The sequence below is a fragment of the Haliotis asinina genome, chromosome 10 (assembly GCF_037392515.1).
Source record: "Haliotis asinina isolate JCU_RB_2024 chromosome 10, JCU_Hal_asi_v2, whole genome shotgun sequence".
Lineage (NCBI taxonomy): Eukaryota > Metazoa > Mollusca > Gastropoda > Lepetellida > Haliotidae > Haliotis > Haliotis asinina.
In genome coordinates this window covers 26480879-26500408 of record NC_090289.1, presented here as the reverse complement: position 1 = coordinate 26500408, position 19530 = coordinate 26480879, and the positions used below count along the sequence as shown (strand labels likewise).

General features: G+C 41.0%; 1 protein-coding gene across 2 annotated transcripts; it reads left to right on the top strand.

Annotated features, from left to right (window-relative positions):
* Positions 1 to 3095: 3095 nt before the first annotated feature.
* On the top strand, positions 3096 to 17918 carry LOC137298396 (uncharacterized). 2 transcript variants are annotated; one of them, XM_067830653.1, is made up of 7 exons: positions 3096 to 3204; positions 7472 to 7760; positions 8048 to 8115; positions 12038 to 12062; positions 12147 to 12364; positions 14867 to 14974; positions 17702 to 17918. In XM_067830653.1, exons 2-7 carry the CDS (start codon positions 7668 to 7670, stop codon positions 17853 to 17855), a joined length of 666 nt encoding a protein of 221 aa, XP_067686754.1. In that variant the 5' UTR covers positions 3096 to 3204; positions 7472 to 7667; the 3' UTR covers positions 17856 to 17918. The 2 variants fall into 2 exon arrangements, with proteins under 2 accessions (XP_067686754.1, XP_067686755.1); XM_067830654.1 differs by lacking the exon at positions 12038 to 12062 and having other exon boundaries at positions 3113 to 3204; positions 12122 to 12364; positions 17702 to 17912.
* The last annotated feature ends 1612 nt before the right edge of the window (positions 17919 to 19530 follow it).

Below are 19530 nucleotides of genomic sequence, written 5' to 3'. Positions count from 1 at the left end.
TTGTATTTAGAGGAATAATTAATAGTTTAACACTCCAATGTTAAAAGAGACGAAACCTTCCTGGGACTTCCATATGTTGAAGTGACCAAGTACAGTGTTTATTTTTTTTTGCTTTTGGTGAAAACATCTTTTGTCAATTACATTATTCTCACTGTTTAATTGTTTTTTTGGTTTTTTTGGGTTTTTTTTTTAAAATTGAGAACATGATTCATAGTTTATCTTTAATTAGTTTTTAAGAAATGATTTTTGTCCAAGTCTTTGAAAACATGTATACATTTCTTTGAGAGGATTGTAGGAATGTGGTATTTTCAGTTCTATATGTTTCTGCTGATTGTCATGTTTTTCATATTTTGGGCCCCAAATGTGCCATGTACATTTCACCCATATCATTCTTTTTTACATTCATTAAAATATTTTGCACTCCTGAAGTATTTGAATTTAAAAAAAAGGCCCAGGTTAAAATATGACATGTGAATATTGATTTATGAATTTATTTTGAATTGATGACCTTGTATTGACAGCCTGTGAACACTTAATTCTCAGTATGTATTTGTTTGAAATGAATGAGACAATTATTCAGTGGGAATGTGAGGGATTTGATCGTTTTGTATGTAACCTGCGCCTTTACTCAAAGCATTCTGTGAGTGTTGACAATAAATTGTCAGATTTGTACTCAGATATCCCTGTCATTGTTTTTCCAACTCAAATACTTGAGTCATACAGGCCATTGTTGAAGTGCCATCAAACCCAACCTGGGTTATCGTGCAGCATGATTCTATGTTTAAAGATGACATGGACAAGAGGGTAAGTATCAAACCATCAACAGTGTCATACTGATATACCATAAATGATGGTACCCTCTCTTGGCACCCTGCCTTGCAAAGACTTGCTGTCTTTGAGACAGTATACGTTGTCTGAAGGGAGTTTCACAGATATGCCACTCTCTCTCATCATCATTTATCAGTGAAGCTTTCGTGTGATCAATGACTGCAGTGATTGGTTGGAGGGCTACTGTTAGCTAGGGATCAACAGTTAAAGTGAACTAGTGAGTTTAGTTTTACGTTGCACTCAGCAATATTTCAGCAACATAGTGTCGGTCTGTAAATAATTGAGTCTGGACCAGACAATCTGATGATCAACAGCATGAGCATTGATCTGCACATTTGGGAAGTGATGATGTGTCAACCAATTCCAATTGATCACTGGATTGCCTTAGTCATGGTATCTCAGTTGCTTCGACTAATGTTTATGATATTGATAACTGGATTGCCTGATCTAGGCTTGATTATTTACAGACCCGCCATATAGCTGGAACAACAACCAACCAACCAACAAAGAGTTATCCCGAAATGTGTACGTCAGAGAATGTATGAGGAAACCAACAAACAACAAAGAAAATACACCACTGTATTTTAGAATTAAATACGTTTACACTACAAACAAATGACACTGAAATACAACATATAATATGGTTATATTATTATAGCAAAATAAGACTGTAACATTAACCATGCTGCTAGAGTGCTCTAGCTTCAAAAAGAGGTCCAGGCTGAGAATCCAGGGTGAACAGTGAACTGTTGGTCTTCAGTTATTGTGATGTGACGTAGGCAAGACTTCAGTGGGTTTGTTGTAAAAGAAGCCCCCAGAACGTTCTCTATCCGTCAGACTACACTAAAACAGACCCATGGAGATCTGGGTTAGAAGTGCCCCTTGTTCTTCAGCAACCCATGCTTGTTGGAACAGGTGACTAACGGGATCGGGTGGTCAGGCTTGATGACTTGGTTGTCATCATATCCCAATTGCGAAGATACATGCTCATGCTGTTGTTCTTCAGCAACCCATGCTTGTTGGAACAGGTGGCTAACGGGATCGGGTGGTCAGGCTTGATGACTTGGTTGTCATCATATCCCATTTGCGAAGATACATGCTTATGCTGTTGATCACTGGACTGTGACTCGATCCATACTCGATTATTAACAGACCGCTGCCATGTAGCGGGGATATTGCTGAGGGTGGCGAAAAACTAAACCCACACACTATACTGGAATATTCCAGATAGAAATTTTAACACCCGACTTCACTCATGGTCTTGATTTAGTTTTAAAAACACACTGCTTTCTACTGAAATTTTAAGAGAAACAATATAATACAGTAACCGAACACGCAACTGAATGAGTGAGGATTATGCAGCATTTATCAGTCAGACATTCGATTGTATTGTTCAGAGGCTGCCGTCTATGGAAGAAGTACAACTGTGCAGTACCTGGTTACAAGGAGCGAGTGAGTTTAGTTTTACACCGCTTGTAACTTTATTTCATCTGGTTACATAGAGCGAGTGAGTGAGTTTAGTTTTACACGGCTTGTAGCTATGGCTCACCTGGCTACAAAGGGCGAATGAGTTTAATTTAACGCTGCTTGTAGCTTTATTTACCTTGTTACAAAGGGCGAGTGAGTGAGTTGGTTTTAAGCTGTTTGTAGCAATATTCCAGCAATGCCACTGCGGGCGACACCAGAAATGAGTCAATGCCGGTTCTTCGGCGTGACGAGTGAACGCTTTAACCTCTAGGCTACCCTATGGCGTCAAAGGGAGGCTGGATGGTGGCTGAAGGAAGATCAAGATATGCGTGTGCGTACGTGTGTGTTGCCGCTCTTGCTGGCACTATTAACTTGTTGACAACACAATAAATGACCGAGATACAGTGTTGTGTTGTGTCTGGCACGACCAAGGCACGTAACTCCGCGAGACCAATTAAGTCGTATCAAACCTCAAGATCGCTGTAAGAACCGACTGTGACCCGGACATGGTTAGGTTGTTCGACAACTGTGGACACTGGAGTGTCTTGCGATGGCAAGATTTGAGAAATTAAAAGTTCCCATGATAAATTCCCCACATACCGAAAACAACAAAGAAAACAAAAAACATTCTGTTCACACAAATATCCTTTACACAAGAAATGCGTTTTTCCATTTGACAGTAAATTGTACATGCCCGCGACTCTGAAAACAACATTGTTAAAAATAATGAATATGTTTTGACCTTGTTATTTGAATCTATGTCACACGCGTACGGTCACATCGAGCGTAGGCAACCCGACGATATAATGACAGGATGCTGAAGGTCTCGACCGTCCCATATTCAGCCAGCTAGACAGATCCGTACGAGGATCACAAGTTGGCGGTCTCTGAAGGATCCACGGTATTAAGGTAAGGGAACAGATCAGATTCTTAAATGACTATTTTCGTTTTTCTTATCCCAACATTTAACAGCTTAATAGCAAATAAGATATGTGCAGTTCATGTAACTGCAGAAGCATCCTCTACGATTTCAGGTCAACAGACCACCGCCATATAGCTGAAATGTTGCTGAGTGCGGCGTAAAGCTAAATTCACTCGCTCACCCTAGATGTGGGAGCCCAGTTGTTCAAGAAGCTGCTGTTTGCTATGCAAAGTTGCGTCCCTTGGTGTCTGGGAAATATATGATCGAATGTGTGACATTCTGCCCCGAACTCTTTGTAACTGTGTGTTCAGTAGGGCTGGGTATTGCTCCTCATTTCCATATTGCGATATATTGCGATACAGAAAGGTGTATTGCGATACGTATTGCGATATACAGTCAATTTCAAACTTGGCTATTTTGCAAGCAAAGCCTGGCAAAAATCAGCTATTAATAAATGATAATGAAACAGAGTTTCAATTTAATGGTTTATTAACAAGAAATAACAAATGTAAAAAGAACAGTATCTGGCGTAAAAAAATAAATGAGGTTTTAGGAGATAACATGGTTCCATCTTCATCACCATGAGCATGGACATTGGAAAGTCAGGTAGGTATCATCACCACCTTTTTCAAAATTCTTGTACATACTATTTAATACTGAAACTATTACCAGATTTGGTATAACTCTAAACTCTGTATTTTTATTATAAGATATTGGTTGTCAACTTGCTATGTAAAGTTAATGTCAAATAAATACATTTTGGTTGTACAAAGTTAGTTGTTATGAAAGATTTGTGAAAGCTAAGAAAAAGTCAAAGTGTTTTACTAATAGCACAGTTTTACTAAAAACACTCATTCAATTCAACCAACTAACTGTTGGGGAAAGTGAAGTTCCATAAGTAATCATTGTCTCATTTAAATCAAAAGATACCACAACTTTTGAAACAGCTACATTTTTCAAAATGCAGTTACTGACAGTCTGACACTGAATGACATCAATATCACTTAAAGGTCACATGCAACCAAAAAATCAAACATAATTAAAACACATTTATCACTTATTCATGACATATAATATACATTGCTGCTTTTAAAAAAACAAATAAACAAAATTATAAGCATACAATCGTGATTCAAAAGTGCAATATTTTGTACATTCAGGCCGCGTTAGTCCGGACCCCGACAATCCGATTCCCGCGATATCCGAACAGTAGCTGGCTGTAACCAATCTTGTTTACTATGTAAACTCATTACCTGTTGATTCATTAATCCGATGCTTCAGTCTCCGTATCCGAACGTTAATTAGCGGTAACAGATTGGCTAGTTTCACATGGTTTTGCTTTATTAATCCGGCGGTACATCAAAAAGGTTCGGATAATAGTCTTACCTCGTGCGCGTCTGTGATTAGCGCTGGTCTTTATCGGCTGACCTCAATTGTAATTGTTAACTGAGGTGACACTTCTGAGTTGAGCATGTCATTAGTTTATGATTTTAATCAGTTAATAGGTTTCACTTTTGTTTAGTTTGAGTAATACCTGTCATGTCTCCTTGCTGTATAAAATACCGATCGAGTCAAAATGAGATCAGCTGCACTAGACACCTGTCAGTCACAATGGCATGTCCCGCCCCTAGGCGTAAACGATGTGAAATTACTGCCGCACAAAAAAGAGAAAAATCCTAAAGCCAGTTTTGATCTGATTAGTAAGCATTTTGGTCAAGAATTTGGACACTTAATCGGCAAGAGCACAATTTCGGACATTTGGCTTAATAAGGAGAAGTGGCTAAACATTGCGGAAGATTCGGCTTCTTTGACTAGGGCAAGAAATGCTAAACATCCAAAGTTAGAGGAGGCTATTTTTGTTTGGACAAAAATAACCCAGAAATGTATGTGCACTGTCGGTTTAACAAGAAAGCGTGGATGACATCAGACATCATGCGGTCATTTGACAGACAGATGCGATCACGTGGTCAACACGTGATCTTACTTTGTGACAACGCTGCAAGTCATAAAACTGTGTCAAATTGACCAATGTGAAAGTTCACTTCCTGCCTCCCAACACCACATCGCATATTCAGCCAATGGATGCTGGCATCATAAGAACTTTCAAGGACCATTACCAAAAATATCTCGTGAAACATTTCATCCGATGTGCTGAAGACGACCTGCCTCAAACGCTCAGTCTCAGAGAAGCACTTCGCTTCGTCAATACTGCCTTGTCGGAAGTAAAAAGCTCCACCATTCAGAACTGTTGGGCTTACAGTAGTAAAGGGAATGGGGGTTTTAAAACACTTTCAAGAAAAGTCTCTACAAAGCCTTATTTAGTAAATAAGGCTTTGTAGAGACTTTTCTTGAAAGTGTTTTAAAACCCCCATTCGCTATACTACTCTTACTTCCCCCGAAACGAAGCCCTCGGGAGACCGAACCCAGTCATAGCGGGTGGATATGCACTCAAGTGTAGCGACGGCTTCCGATTGGCTGTTTCATTTGGTGATATGCTGAGGGTTCATTATGTGTACAGAAAGATGATCTGTTTGATGGGCATTTTAGAAGTATAGCCAGTCACAAGAAAGTAAGATTCTTTATGGATAACAACTTGATCTACTTGATCCGTCGTTTCAGTATGGATTCATATACTGTTGTCAAACAAAATCATATACACATACAAAACAAAGAAGTTGTTATCCATGAAGAATGTATATAGAGATGTTGGGTTTGGAAAATACATGTTCTCTGAATTTGCGCTCGATCCAATCAAAAATCATGTCAGTATGGTAAACTACGGCGTGGCTGGAATCTGTCATTCGTCCAAGTACAAAGCAGAACTTGAAACTGACAAGGGTTTGCAGCAGTTTCCGTCAGATCCACTCATCCGAAAAAAATGAATGCAGTTTGTTTGCAACCCACAGACATAAAAAAACACGTCATGTGTATCACACGTGCCTAATTACGTAATGTGGCAGACATGGGACTCGGGTGCGCGAGTCATAAGTCAGTTTATTTTCTTTATGTCGTATAGTCTGATAGGTGTTGCACGTGGTCAATGATTGAAGCTGTGTACTGCATGTTGTCTTTAGCAGACAGGCAGACAGACATATAGCTGGGAATAAACCAGTGAGCTTTCTCTGTGACAGAGACTGCTTACCACAATCAACAAGTTTTTTACGTAGCGAGTAGATTATTTAATTGTTTGTGTACACAACCAAGATTAGACTACTGCTCACGACCTCAGACGCTGGGCATGCATACTGTTTCAAGCTCCGCGAACATATTCCCTGCGCATGAGTTATGGACGGAGCGCAGCAAAGCTGTTGAAACCAGTTTTTCCCCCAGCGCTGAGGGATACACCCCGTCTCCTTCATGTGTAGTTCAGATAGATACACCCCGTCTCCTTCATGTGTAGTTCAGATAGATACACCCCGTCTCCTTCATGTGTAGTTCAGAACGATACACCCCGTCTCCTTCATGTGTAGTTCAGATGGATACACCCCGTCTCCTTCATGTGTAGTTCAGATGGATACACCCTGTCTCCTTCATGTGTAGTTCAGATCGATACACCCTGTCTCCTTCATGTGTAGTTCAGATCGATACACCCTGTCTCCTTCATGTGTAGTTCAGATCGATACACCCTGTCTCCTTCATGTGTAGTTCAGATGGATACACCCCGTCTCCTTCATGTGTAGTTCAGATGGATACACCAGTGTAAACCTGAATCGCAAATTCTTGATCAGATTACCTTGTTTTGATTTCCCGACCCGAGCAGATATTCGGACTCATAAACTCACAGAAACAGATCCGCACTTAGGGGAGAGCAATTGCTACCCAGAGAGTCTCTTATTTCTTGTCTGAATGATTTACCCCAAACCATACGTAGATGTTATGTTGACTTCCAACAGTTCACACACTGAGTCTTATTAAATATATTGCTGATTTTGTTTTGTTTCATAGAAAGGTAGATAGGACACAAAAACACAATCCATATAATGGAACGGAACATAAAAACGACATCTATGTTTTCAAAGTGAAAAGATCGAGGGATATCAGTATGACACCCAAAGTCAAAGAACAGGAATATTATATCAACAGCCCTTTGTTCTAAATACCGTGTACGTTTAGATCACAAACTGTCCAACGCAGAGTCTTAAGGGAGCATGTACCCTGCTCTCCTTAAAGAGCTATGTTTTTTTCAGATTAACCTTCAATACGAGCGAGTCTTTGAATATAGTTTAGAATAATCTTCGATAAATCTGATTTCAGATTTGGTAGTACAAATTCAAACCAATTTGTATGAAAAAACAGCATCAACCAACCTGTTTTGCCTTGACGATCAGACAGTCAGCACTGGAATTTGAGAAACACTTCAGGTCTGGTATTAGCTCAGCAGGATCACACAGAAGAATAATACATTCCCAATCGTTTCCGGATATCCAGCAGTTCTACTGTGAATGGTGGCATGGCCAAGGAAGGAAACAGAGTGCTAAGTGCAGGCCAAGCTACAACACCGGGTGTTGCATCCGTACAGACGTGCTGTTCGACACGCGTATGGGTAGGAATTTGTGAACGATTATTGAAAACGAATCCATATAATCCCATTTATTACCGATGCTCATTCTCACAACCATTAGTTTGTTTTTTCGGTTCAAACAGGATAACAGACAGGTCAGTTATATCGGGGATATTGTTATGGTGATGCCAATATGGCGTCACCCCTCTGTTATCAGCCCGTACCATTCTAATCTCGGGATTACAATTTGACCTTTGAATCTTGTGATCGAAAATAATTGTACAGTGATTGTCATTTGCTGTGTATGTTCTTTTCTTACGTGTTTACAGATTGTCATAGTGACGTTGTGTTGTGTCATAACCATAACCAGCTTGGCAGTCCTTATTTGGAGAGAAGCGTAAGTACACAAGCCAGTCCATTGTGGCACGTATCTCAATCCACAGTGGTGCATGTGTCAATCCACTGTGGCACATGTCTCAGTCCACTGTGATGCATGTGTCAATCCAGTATGGTGCACGTTTCAATCCATTGTGGTACATGTGCCAATCCATTGTGGTACATATGTCAATCCATTAGGTATATGTGTCAATTCCATATGGAACATGTATCAATTTCTTATGGTACATGTGTGAATCCCTTTTGGTACATGCACCAGTCCATTATGGTACATACATCAGTCCATTATGATAAATGTGACAATCCCTTGTGGTACATGTGTCAGTCATTTATGGTACATGTGTCAATCCCTTATGGTACATGTGCCAGTCTATTATGATACATGTATCAATTCCTTAGCTACATGTGTCAATTCCATATGGAACATGTATCAATTTCTTATGGTACATGTATCAATCCCTTGTGGTACATGTGTCCATTCCATATGGTACATGTATCAATCCCTTATGGTACATATGTCATTCCATACATGTTTTAATCCTTATATCTAGAGAAGTGAAAGCACGTGTTAAAATCCATACACCGATACATGTGTTGATTCTTGCGACACTCCTTATGTGGAAGGAAGAGGAAAATAAACGTGACAGTACTTATATGGAGGAGTGTGTAAGCATACATGACCATACTTATATGGAAAGAATTGTTAGTACAACTATATACTTATATGGAAAGAAAGAACAAGCGACAGTCATTTCTTTTACGTGGAGTAGCTATAAAGAAGATGCCATTTTATTTTCACGTGAAGTGGCTATGAACAAGACTGTCAACAACATTGTCTCCTGCAAAATAACAGTTCGCGTTATCTCAGTTTCAACAACGAGCATCATGTTGTAATATAGCTTAAAATACTTTAGAAGTAACCTGTCCGTAAACATTGAATAATAAAAGCAATAATGATATGAATTGAGTGCCCTTCCCTTCAGGCACACCGGGGACCTCGAAGACCAGGTCCGTTAACATGAATGATAAAAACAATACTGATATGAATTGAGTGCTCTTCCCTTCAGACACACCGGGGACCTCGAAGACCAGGTCCGTAAACATGAATGATAAAAACAATACTGATATGAATTGAGTGCTCTTCCCTTCAGACACACCGGGGACCTCGAAGACCAGGTCCGTTAACATGAATGATAAAAACAATACTGATATGAATTGACTGCTCTTCCCTTCAGACACACCGGGGACCTTGAAGACCAGGTCCGTAAACATGAATGATAAAAACAATACTGATATGAATTGAGTGCTCTTCCCTTCAGGCACACCGGGGACCTCGAAGACCAGGTCCGTTAACATGAATGATAAAAACAATACTGATATGAATTGACTGCTCTTCCCTTCAGACACACCGGGGACCTTGAAGACCAGGTCCGTAAACATGAATGATAAAAACAATACTGATATGAATTGAGTGCTCTTCCCTTCAGACACACCGGGGACCTCGAAGACCAGGTCCGTAAACATGAATGATAAAAACAATACTGATATGAATTGACTGCTCTTCCCTTCAGACACACCGGGGACCTTGAAGACCAGGTCCGTAAACATGAATGATAAAAACAATACTGATATGAATTGAGTGCTCTTCCCTTCAGACACACCGGGGACCTCGAAGACCAGGTCCGTAAACATGAATGATAAAAGCAATAATGATATGAATTGACTGCTCTTCCCTTCAGACACACCGGGGACCTTGAAGACCAGGTCCGTAAACATGAATGATAAAAACAATACTGATATGAATTGACTGCTCTTCCCTTCAGACACACCGGGGACCTCGAAGACCAGGTCCGTAAACATGAATGATAAAAACAATACTGATATGAATTGACTGCTCTTCCCTTCAGACACACCGGGGACCTTGAAGACCAGGTCCGTAAACATGAATGATAAAAACAATACTGATATGAATTGAGTGCTCTTCCCTTCAGGCACACCGGGGACCTCGAAGACCAGGTCCGTTAACATGAATGATAAAAACAATAATGATATGAATTGAGTGCTCTTCCCTTCAGACACACCGGGGACCTCGAAGACCAGGTCCGTAAACATGAATGATAAAAACAATAATGATATGAATTGAGTGCTCTTCCCTTCAGACACACCGGGGACCTCGAAGACCAGGTCCGTAAACATGAATGATAAAAACAATAATGATATGAATTGAGTGCTCTTCCCTTCAGGCACACCGGGGACCTCGAAGACCAGGTCCGTAAACATGAATGATAAAAACAATAATGATATGAATTGAGTGCTCTTCCCTTCAGGCACACCGGGGACCTCGAAGACCAGGTCCGTAAACATGAATGATAAAAACAATAATGATATGAATTGAGTGCTCTTCCCTTCAGGCACACCGGGGACCTCGAAGACCAGGTCCGTAAACATGAATGATAAAAACAATAATGATATGAATTGAGTGCTCTTCCCTTCAGACACACCGGGGACCTTGAAGACCAGGTCCGTTAACATGAATGATAAAAACAATAATGATATGAATTGAGTGCTCTTCCCTTCAGGCACACCGGGGACCTCGAAGACCAGGTCCGTAAACATGAATGATAAAAACAATAATGATATGAATTGAGTGCTCTTCCCTTCAGGCACACCGGGGACCTCGAAGACCAGGTCCGTAAACATGAATGATAAAAACAATAATGATATGAATTGAGTGCTCTTCCCTTCAGGCACACCGGGGACCTCGAAGACCAGGTCCGTAAACATGAATGATAAAAACAATAATGATATGAATTGAGTGCTCTTCCCTTCAGGCACACCGGGGACCTCGAAGACCAGGTCCGTAAACATGAATGATAAAAACAATACTGATATGAATTGAGTGCTCTTCCCTTCAGGCACACCGGGGACCTCGAAGACCAGGTCCGTTAACATGAATGATAAAAACAATAATGATATGAATTGAGTGCTCTTCCCTTCAGGCACACCGGGGACCTCGAAGACCAGGTCCGTAAACATGAATGATAAAAGCAATAATGATATGAATTGACTGCTCTTCCCTTCAGGCACACCGGGGACCTCGAAGACCAGGTCCGTAAACATGAATGATAGAAACAATAATGATATGAATTGAGTGCTCTTCCCTTCAGGCACACCGGGGACCTCGAAGACCAGGTCCGTAAACATGAATGATAAAAACAATAATGATATGAATTGAGTGCTCTTCCCTTCAGACACACCGGGGACCTTGAAGACCAGGTCCGTTAACATGAATGATAAAAACAATAATGATATGAATTGAGTGCTCTTCCCTTCAGGCACACCGGGGACCTCGAAGACCAGGTCCGTAAACATGAATGATAAAAGCAATAATGATATGAATTGACTGCTCTTCCCTTCAGGCAAACCGGGGACCTTGAAGACCAGGTCCGTAAACATGAATGATAAAAACAATACTGATATGAATTGACTGCTCTTCCCTTCAGGCACACCGGGGACCTCGAAGACCAGGTCCGTAAACATGAATGATAAAAACAATACTGATATGAATTGAGTGCTCTTCCCTTCAGGCACACCGGGGACCTCGAAGACCAGGTCCGTTAACATGAATGATAAAAACAATAATGATATGAATTGAGTGCTCTTCCCTTCAGGCACACCGGGGACCTCGAAGACCAGGTCCGTAAACATGAATGATAAAAACAATAATGATATGAATTGAGTGCTCTTCCCTTCAGGCACACCGGGGACCTCGAAGACCAGGTCCGTAAACATGAATGATAAAAACAATACTGATATGAATTGAGTGCTCTTCCCTTCAGACACACCGGGGACCTCGAAGACCAGGTCCGTTAACATGAATGATAAAAACAATACTGATATGAATTGAGTGCTCTTCCCTTCAGGCACACCGGGGACCTCGAAGACCAGGTCCGTAAACATGAATGATAAAAACAATAATGATATGAATTGAGTGCTCTTCCCTACAGGCAAACCGGGGACCTTGAAGACCAGGTCAGTGACCGGTTTCCTGGTTTCTTCAGGACGGTGGAGCAGCAGTTTGACTTCGAACAGGCATTTTACAACATCTCCTCCAAGTACCACGAGGTGAAGTCTAGCGTGCAGGACCAGACGTCTTGTAACGTCTCCTGCCAGGTAACGCACACGCGGGAGCATCACAGGGTCCGGAGGATGGCCCCGGGCCTCGTCACCTTCCATGCCTGTTGTCAAACGTACGTCACCATGATCATCATGGACGGTAGTGAGTGGGTTAGTGAGTGAGTATGGTTTTACGCCGCTTATCGCAATATTCCAGCAAGGTCACGGCGGGGGACCCTTAAATGGACTTCACAGATTGTGTTTGACCACTAGGCTACCCCGCCGCCCCAGATAGCGAGTTAATGATGCTGAAACCAATAATGTAGATATATCAAAGTGCAGTCGAGCCTGCAGTCGAGCCGATACCAATATAGAGGGGCCTTTCATGATAACATCTTTTATATTTTGTTAATGCAACGTTTCTATACTATAAGTTGATCACTGGTCACGAGGGGTCCATGGGCTCATGTACCCTCGAGGTTTGTTTATGTTCCCCGAGCCCGCAGGGGGTACATGAGTCCATGGACTCCGAGGGACCAATGAATCACGTATTTAGCTTACCGAACACCTTAATTTGAATTTGGAACTGTTTGAAACACTGGTACAGCCCCGTAGTATGGCGAAACGTTTCGTCGCCATTGTGCAGACGACAGAAGGAAACAAATTTAGAGTTATCCCCCTTTCATTCACTTTCAATCGCAAAATATCGTTAATTTCCGTGCACCATGCGTGATTCAATGTTATTCGAGATAAAGAATTGCTATAATGAAGAACCAAATGAGTTCGGCATTCCCAGCGGTGTACACTGCAAAACATTACATCGTCTGTAAGCGTGGTACATTCAAAGAAAATGCAAAGGCGCTTAGCCAATCAGAAAGCGACAATCATGCGTGATTACACTGCGAAGATATATGCACCAGAAACCTTTGCTATTTCTAGGTAAACTATTTAACAGTGATGTCGAAGTTGTTTTTAAGAAAGTGCTTATCCATAGACTTTGTCTCAAACTTCATCACTTGAGAAAGAACGAAAAAGCAAGTCATCACCAATATTCCATATGCTTAATCTTGTAACTATGTATGACCTAGATACACATTTGCACAACTATGTAAACCAATCGCCCTTCTGAACGAAAACTGAGTGGTCTGGTTAAAGAAAGGATGTTTAAGCTGAAGAATCACATAATGCCTCTGTAACGAAGTCGAGACTTAACCTTGAACCATACCTTACTATGAGATATCCTAAAATATTCACAGACTGTGGTCTGCGTGCTATAAAATGCCAGAATGTTTCTGTAATACTGCTGCACTTCTACGTATCAGCGCACTTACCATTCAGTCTCTTGAGTGTGAATGTGGCATAGTTGCCTATGACATTGTGAAACAAAGTAGTAGCAACGCCATGATCGAGTCACTAGTTGACATTCTAGATGTTGACACCTTTGTCAGTTTATGGAAGGACGAAGACCTCTTTGTCTCATTTATGCTGGGTGGTCTACCGAATGTATATGCATAAGAGCTTGCACAAGAAATATGGTTCAAACTGAAATCAAACTCTGTGAAACCCTGGATATATCAACTAAAATACCTGCGCTAATTTAGGCTGTGACACTCTATAACCTATAAATACACACACACACACACACACACACACACACACACACACACACACACACACACACACACACACACACACACACACACACACACACACACACTGTACTGTGTCTACTGTATTTTCGATTTCGGAGGAAATAAAGATTATCTATCTATCTATCTGTGTGACGTAAGATAAAGATTCTTGTACCGTTCTCTGAGCTTCCCAACTTCTACTCTTGCGACACGCATGTCTCTTCTACAGTGTAATCCTGTACATGCCCCAAAGAAGCTGACGGATTCTTGTAGTGTTGTCAAGCACGGCAGCGGTACAAGAATCTGTATCGAAACGTCTCACTCATGAAACATAGAAGCAGTTATCCATAAAGAACACCTTCCACAATGCCACTCAAAGAAGCAAGCCAGCACCAGACAAACCGATTGGAAGTGCTTTCTGACACAAGGCCTTGTGATACACTATCAGCCTTGTACACCTCTCTGACCACGTGATCTGACTCATACGACAAGTGTATCTCTTCTACACTATAATCCTATTCCTTTATATGCCCCAAAGTAGCTGCCTTCACGTCTCCTAAGCATTATAAGACGTCCAATACAAAGTCATGTCGGTTACATTCCTTGTTCCATAGATCCCTTGGTTTTTTTTAACTACAGCGTTAACCTTTCATGATTTCATGTCCGCTCGTCACGCCGACGATGTGGGTTCGATTCTCCATATGGTACCATGGAAAGTTCATTTCTAGTGTCACTTATGATATTGCTGGAATATTGATAAAAGCTCCGGAAAACTGTATTCGCTCATATATATAGGAATTATATACAGTTTAAGCCATGAAGACTCAAGTAATCCGATTCATTTAGTACATTTTGATACTAAGAACGGACGATGTTATTTGAAACCATACGATAGACTAACTTTCAAGAATATTATTTACTAACGAATAACTTTCATGTAAACATCCAGAAGGAATACTTTCAGGAAAATATAATGACTTTTATGAGTGTCATTTTTGTTTGCAGGATAACGTCATTTAAGCCTGAAAATTATCTTCTTAATGTGTATGGCGAGAAGAAGAAGATAGCCCAATTTCATACTGTCAAGCAGTTTTTCAAGTTCGAGCAATGCCGGTGAGTATAACAAGTCAGAAAATCTCAACTGCGACAGGTCAGTATGGTGTTCTTTAACAGTTACGAGTAAATTAGATGTGTGTCATACTGCTGTAATAAGAGTAAGACTAAAGACTATGCTAAGAGGATGGTGGCATTTTATTGGAACAAAAGGCATGACTTCCATAGTCCTCCCAAAGCGAACTTAACCTTAAGGTCAACCTTTTCTCTACGATTTCAACCTTAGTCCTTTGCACGAAACAACCTAAACTAAGGTTAACCTTAAGTTAAAATTGAAAACTAAGGTTGGTCCGACCCAACCTTAGCGTCTCTAAGGTTGGGAAGGGAATATGGCGGCTGCTTTTATTTTCTACAACGAGACTGAGAGATGTTTGAGGAAGCAGAGAGTGTACAGAAACCGGAATGTCCAAAATAGTATAATAACGATCACTGATGTCAAGTTTCCATGTAACCAATAATGATAATTCTGAAAAGTCACCGATGAACCCAGAATTGGTTGGGATGTTTTCGAAAATACACTTACACGAACGCCGTAGTGCGCTTTCCGCTATATAGATCTAGTGGATAGTATTTACAAAATCACGTTTCGAGAAGGTCGATATTGAGACGCCTATTACATCACGTATATTTCATAGTCTGCTGCGACAAATGCATCATTGAATTCCCCACACATCATAGAATCAAATTACAAATGGTCTTTGTCACCAATACCAACTATCTAGATAAAACGAAACGAAAGATATTGCGTTTCAAATGTAAACAAAGAAAAAATCCGATTTCACACTGCGTACTGAAGCATTTTCGGGCAGTTTCCGACATCCAGCCGTCTGTCTAATCATTCTATAATGACTCAATACGCTTAGAATATTCAGGGGAAAAGGATCTCAGTAAGAAATAGCAAATTTAGAATAGATACAATGCAATGATTTAATGATTCATAAGAAACTGTCAAAGTTTCCGTGCAGCGTGACGCCATGACTGACGCAAAATCACGCAAAAGATCCCTGAATCAAAGCAAGAGTCCTCGCAAAATCCTATGTACCCTTGTCAGCGAAGCCGCCACTTTGAAAGAAATCGGTCATCGGTAGAAATGTTTAAGAATGACGCACTGTTTGTATTTGCATGATTTATTAACTATTGTCTTTTTTCCCAAAGCAAAGTTGATAAATATGCTTTTCTTCGTATATTTTTCTTATGGAAACATGTATGTTCAGCTGAAACTATTTACTAATCAGCACGGCGGTGTCGTCTTTTTCCGAATTCACAAAATGCACAAAACATGACATAACGGCAACGAAAATGTTGCATTATTTTCAGTAATGTTATGTCTTTACATTTGAAGATGTGCCGGTTACTCCGTTGTTTTGGACACCATTTAGCAGTATCTATTTCTCAAACCCCTGGGGTTGTCTCAGTTATATTTATACCAACGGATAGGAAATTAAACATTCTACATTTCTGTGTAATTGTTTAGCCGTGCGCAAATCCAGGACCACGCTGGCGCAATTTTCGCACAACGTTCACTTTCCAAACCTTACAAAAATGTACGCCAGAAAATAAATTCGGTATCCACGGGGTAAGGTTATGGCTAAGGTTGGAGTCCAAGTTAAGGTTGCCCTACTGTTGTTTTATGCAACGGGCGTATCTTTTTCTTAAGGTGATCGTAACTCTAACCTTAGTGCGTAAGGTTGATCTTAGCTAAGGTTGTTTTGAACAACGGAACACATGTTCTTGTATTTCAGGGGTTTAGGCATCTGCTGTCTTCCAAACTCACTCCAAATGTATGCGCTTGTGGTCAAGTATGGCCAGTCCAACAGCGTTGTTGTAATAAATGTCGGTCTAGCATCGTACGCATGCATCAATGACTGGGACTTTGGACATTAAAACTCCACTGGACAACAATCAGTTGGGATCGAACGCTGCCACAAAGTGCTCCCCAATCTAAAACCAAACGTTCAGAAGAAAATGCACATTTGGTGGTTTGGGTTTCAACAATTCCACATGTCATTTGCCCGTCAATATCGGCAAAACCGTCTACTTTGGACTAAGAACGTGAGACGCTTTCGACGTCGAAACTGGGCACGGTATCTGGGCTTGCCATGTCGAAACTGGGCACGGTATCTGGGCTTGCGACGTCGAAACTGGGCACGGTATCTGGGCTTGCGACGTCGAAACTGGGCACGGTATCTGGGTTGCCTTGTCAGCAATCAGTTAATAATTTCACGTTATCACAACGTCGTCACAACGTTATGCTTTCGTTGGTTCAACATTATTCTTTGGAGTCCCATTCATGTTGTCACAAAACTTCAGAATGACGTAATACATCATCTTACGTCGCTATAGAGAAACGTTATTTGATGCTGACGTATTTTACGTTGTCTTAACGTTATATTTAACATTAATAGTTGAATAATTTCCCATTGATAAACAGTTTCATGAGAAACAATGCAGGAATTCACTTCAGATTTTATTCGTCAATTTGCATGTTGTTTTGCTCGTGAGTTTTCGGAGGCTGTTGCTGAAAGGTGAAGTATAGGTTAGCGAAGTTTCAAAGTTCAACGGTTCCGCCAATTTTATGTTTTGAAATGCGTTTTATAACCCGCGATTTGACTGGTTTTCCACGACTCTTGGCAGTAATGGCGTACGAGAGGGGTACGAGTCTTCTTGTAGGTCACGGAAAGAGGCGAGTAGTTACGAATGTGATGAGCCCTGTTTCTCTTGTTGCAGACACGTGACGAGCTTCCTGTATGGTAAGTGCATGCAAAGGTACGAGTCAGCAACCGCTGTCACTGAAGACGCTCAACGTGGTACCCATGACGATCAGAAGTACAAAATAGAGTGGGTGCAGTTACCCGGATGCTGCAAGTGTATCAACACTTAAAGCACACTTTTCAGAAAATGTAAAGAAACACTATCATGCATTAAACCTTGTCTTTTACATTCACCTTTACCTGCTTTTGTGAAACCCACGAAAACTTTGGCTGAAAAACCTTGGAGGAACATCGGAATCGAACACACGATCATGGGTTTCTTGCACGCCAAAGGGACGCAGCTTAACACGTGACTCCTCGCCATCTTGGCAAGTCTACTATTAGTAACAAAACCCTAAAATTAATTAATGTGCATTTTACACATTTGAAATATTGAAAGTGATAACGAAAATCGCAGATATTTCATTTCAATATTTACTCCTTCTGAACAATCGAAGAACTCAAATCACAGATTATGGAATGGAAGACGATGTATAAAGTGTATCACAAATTCTTTAGTGACAATACCCCGAAACCATTCTTAGTCATACATTAGTTTTGGACGCATGTCGCCATCTTCATTTCTCATAATAAGTGGAAGTGAGTGCACTGTTATTTTTCGCACCGCGTCGTTCAAATTGGGCTCCCAACGATTTGTATCGATGTCACATATTAAGATGGAATGAGAGAGTGAGTTGTTTTACTCCACATTCAGCAATAATAATCGAGTCTGGATCAGACGATCCAGTGATCAACAGCATAAGCATCGATCTACCCACATGGGATACAATGAGTCAACAAGTCAGCGAACCTGACCACACTTTCCCATTAGCTGTCTCTTACGACAAGCATGGGTTATCAATTTTAATCCGAATCTTCTATGGTCAATTAAGGTGGAGATATAATACACTGTAATAGAGTTTTTGTGTGGACAAAAATAAATAATGAGTAAATGGAAGTTATCACCACTCAGATTAGATTATTTTAGAGGTTCCATTTATGCATCAGCAGCGAACGAAACGCATTACAGACTCGGCAAACATTGCCCAGAACGTGACCCGGTCTGTTGGATTGAGTCAGTGAGTTTATTTTTACCCCGCTTTTAGCAGTATTCCAGCAGGAACACGCTTCACACACATGTGATGCCATGTGAGGAATCCAACTAGCGTCCTCAGCGATATTGTGACACATATGCCACGAATCCTCCCTCCTCTATTCGAGACCCGCTAAGGTCCGGTGTAGAATAGGCCTTCAGCAACCCATGCTTGCCACAAGAGACGACTAACGGGATCGGGTGGTTAGCCTCGCTGACTTGGTTGACACATGTCATCGGTTCCCAATGTGAGCAGATCGATGCTCATGTTGTTGATCACTGGATTGCCTGGTCGAGACTCGATTATTAAGAGACCAAGGCCATGAAAATTGCTGAGTGCGGCGTAAAACTAAATTCACTCATTCACTCTTTCCGACGGAAGGTGGGGTACCCTAGAAATTTTACGCTACACTCGGCAACACTCCAGCTATGATATATTCCTACGGTCTGAAAACCAGAGTCAGTGACTTTAGTTTTACGCTGCTCTCAGCAATATTCCACCTATGGCTGCTCTGGACCAGACAGTCCAGTGATCAGTAACATGAGCATCAATCTTCTCCATGGGGATACAATAATATGTGTCAACTATGTCGGTTAGTCTGACCTCTCGACCCCATTAGTCGCCTCTTACGAAAAGGATGTGACAAGGATATGTTACTGAAGACCGATTCTAACCCGGATCTTTGCTTAAGTGAACTTATCATTGGTGCTGG

What these genes read in the sequence shown, in the direction of transcription:
- LOC137298396 (XM_067830653.1), top strand. Translation starts at nt 7,668, where the DNA reads ATGGCCAAGGAAGGAAACAGAGTGCTAAGTGCAGGCCAAGCTACAACA. An exon ending in GCTGTTCGACACGCGTATGG is followed by an intron (nt 7,761 to 8,047) that starts GTAGGAATTTGT and finishes ACGTGTTTACAG; the next exon opens with ATTGTCATAGTGACGTTGTG. An exon ending in TTCCATGCCTGTTGTCAAAC is followed by an intron (nt 12,365 to 14,866) that starts GTACGTCACCAT and finishes TTTTGTTTGCAG; the next exon opens with GATAACGTCATTTAAGCCTG.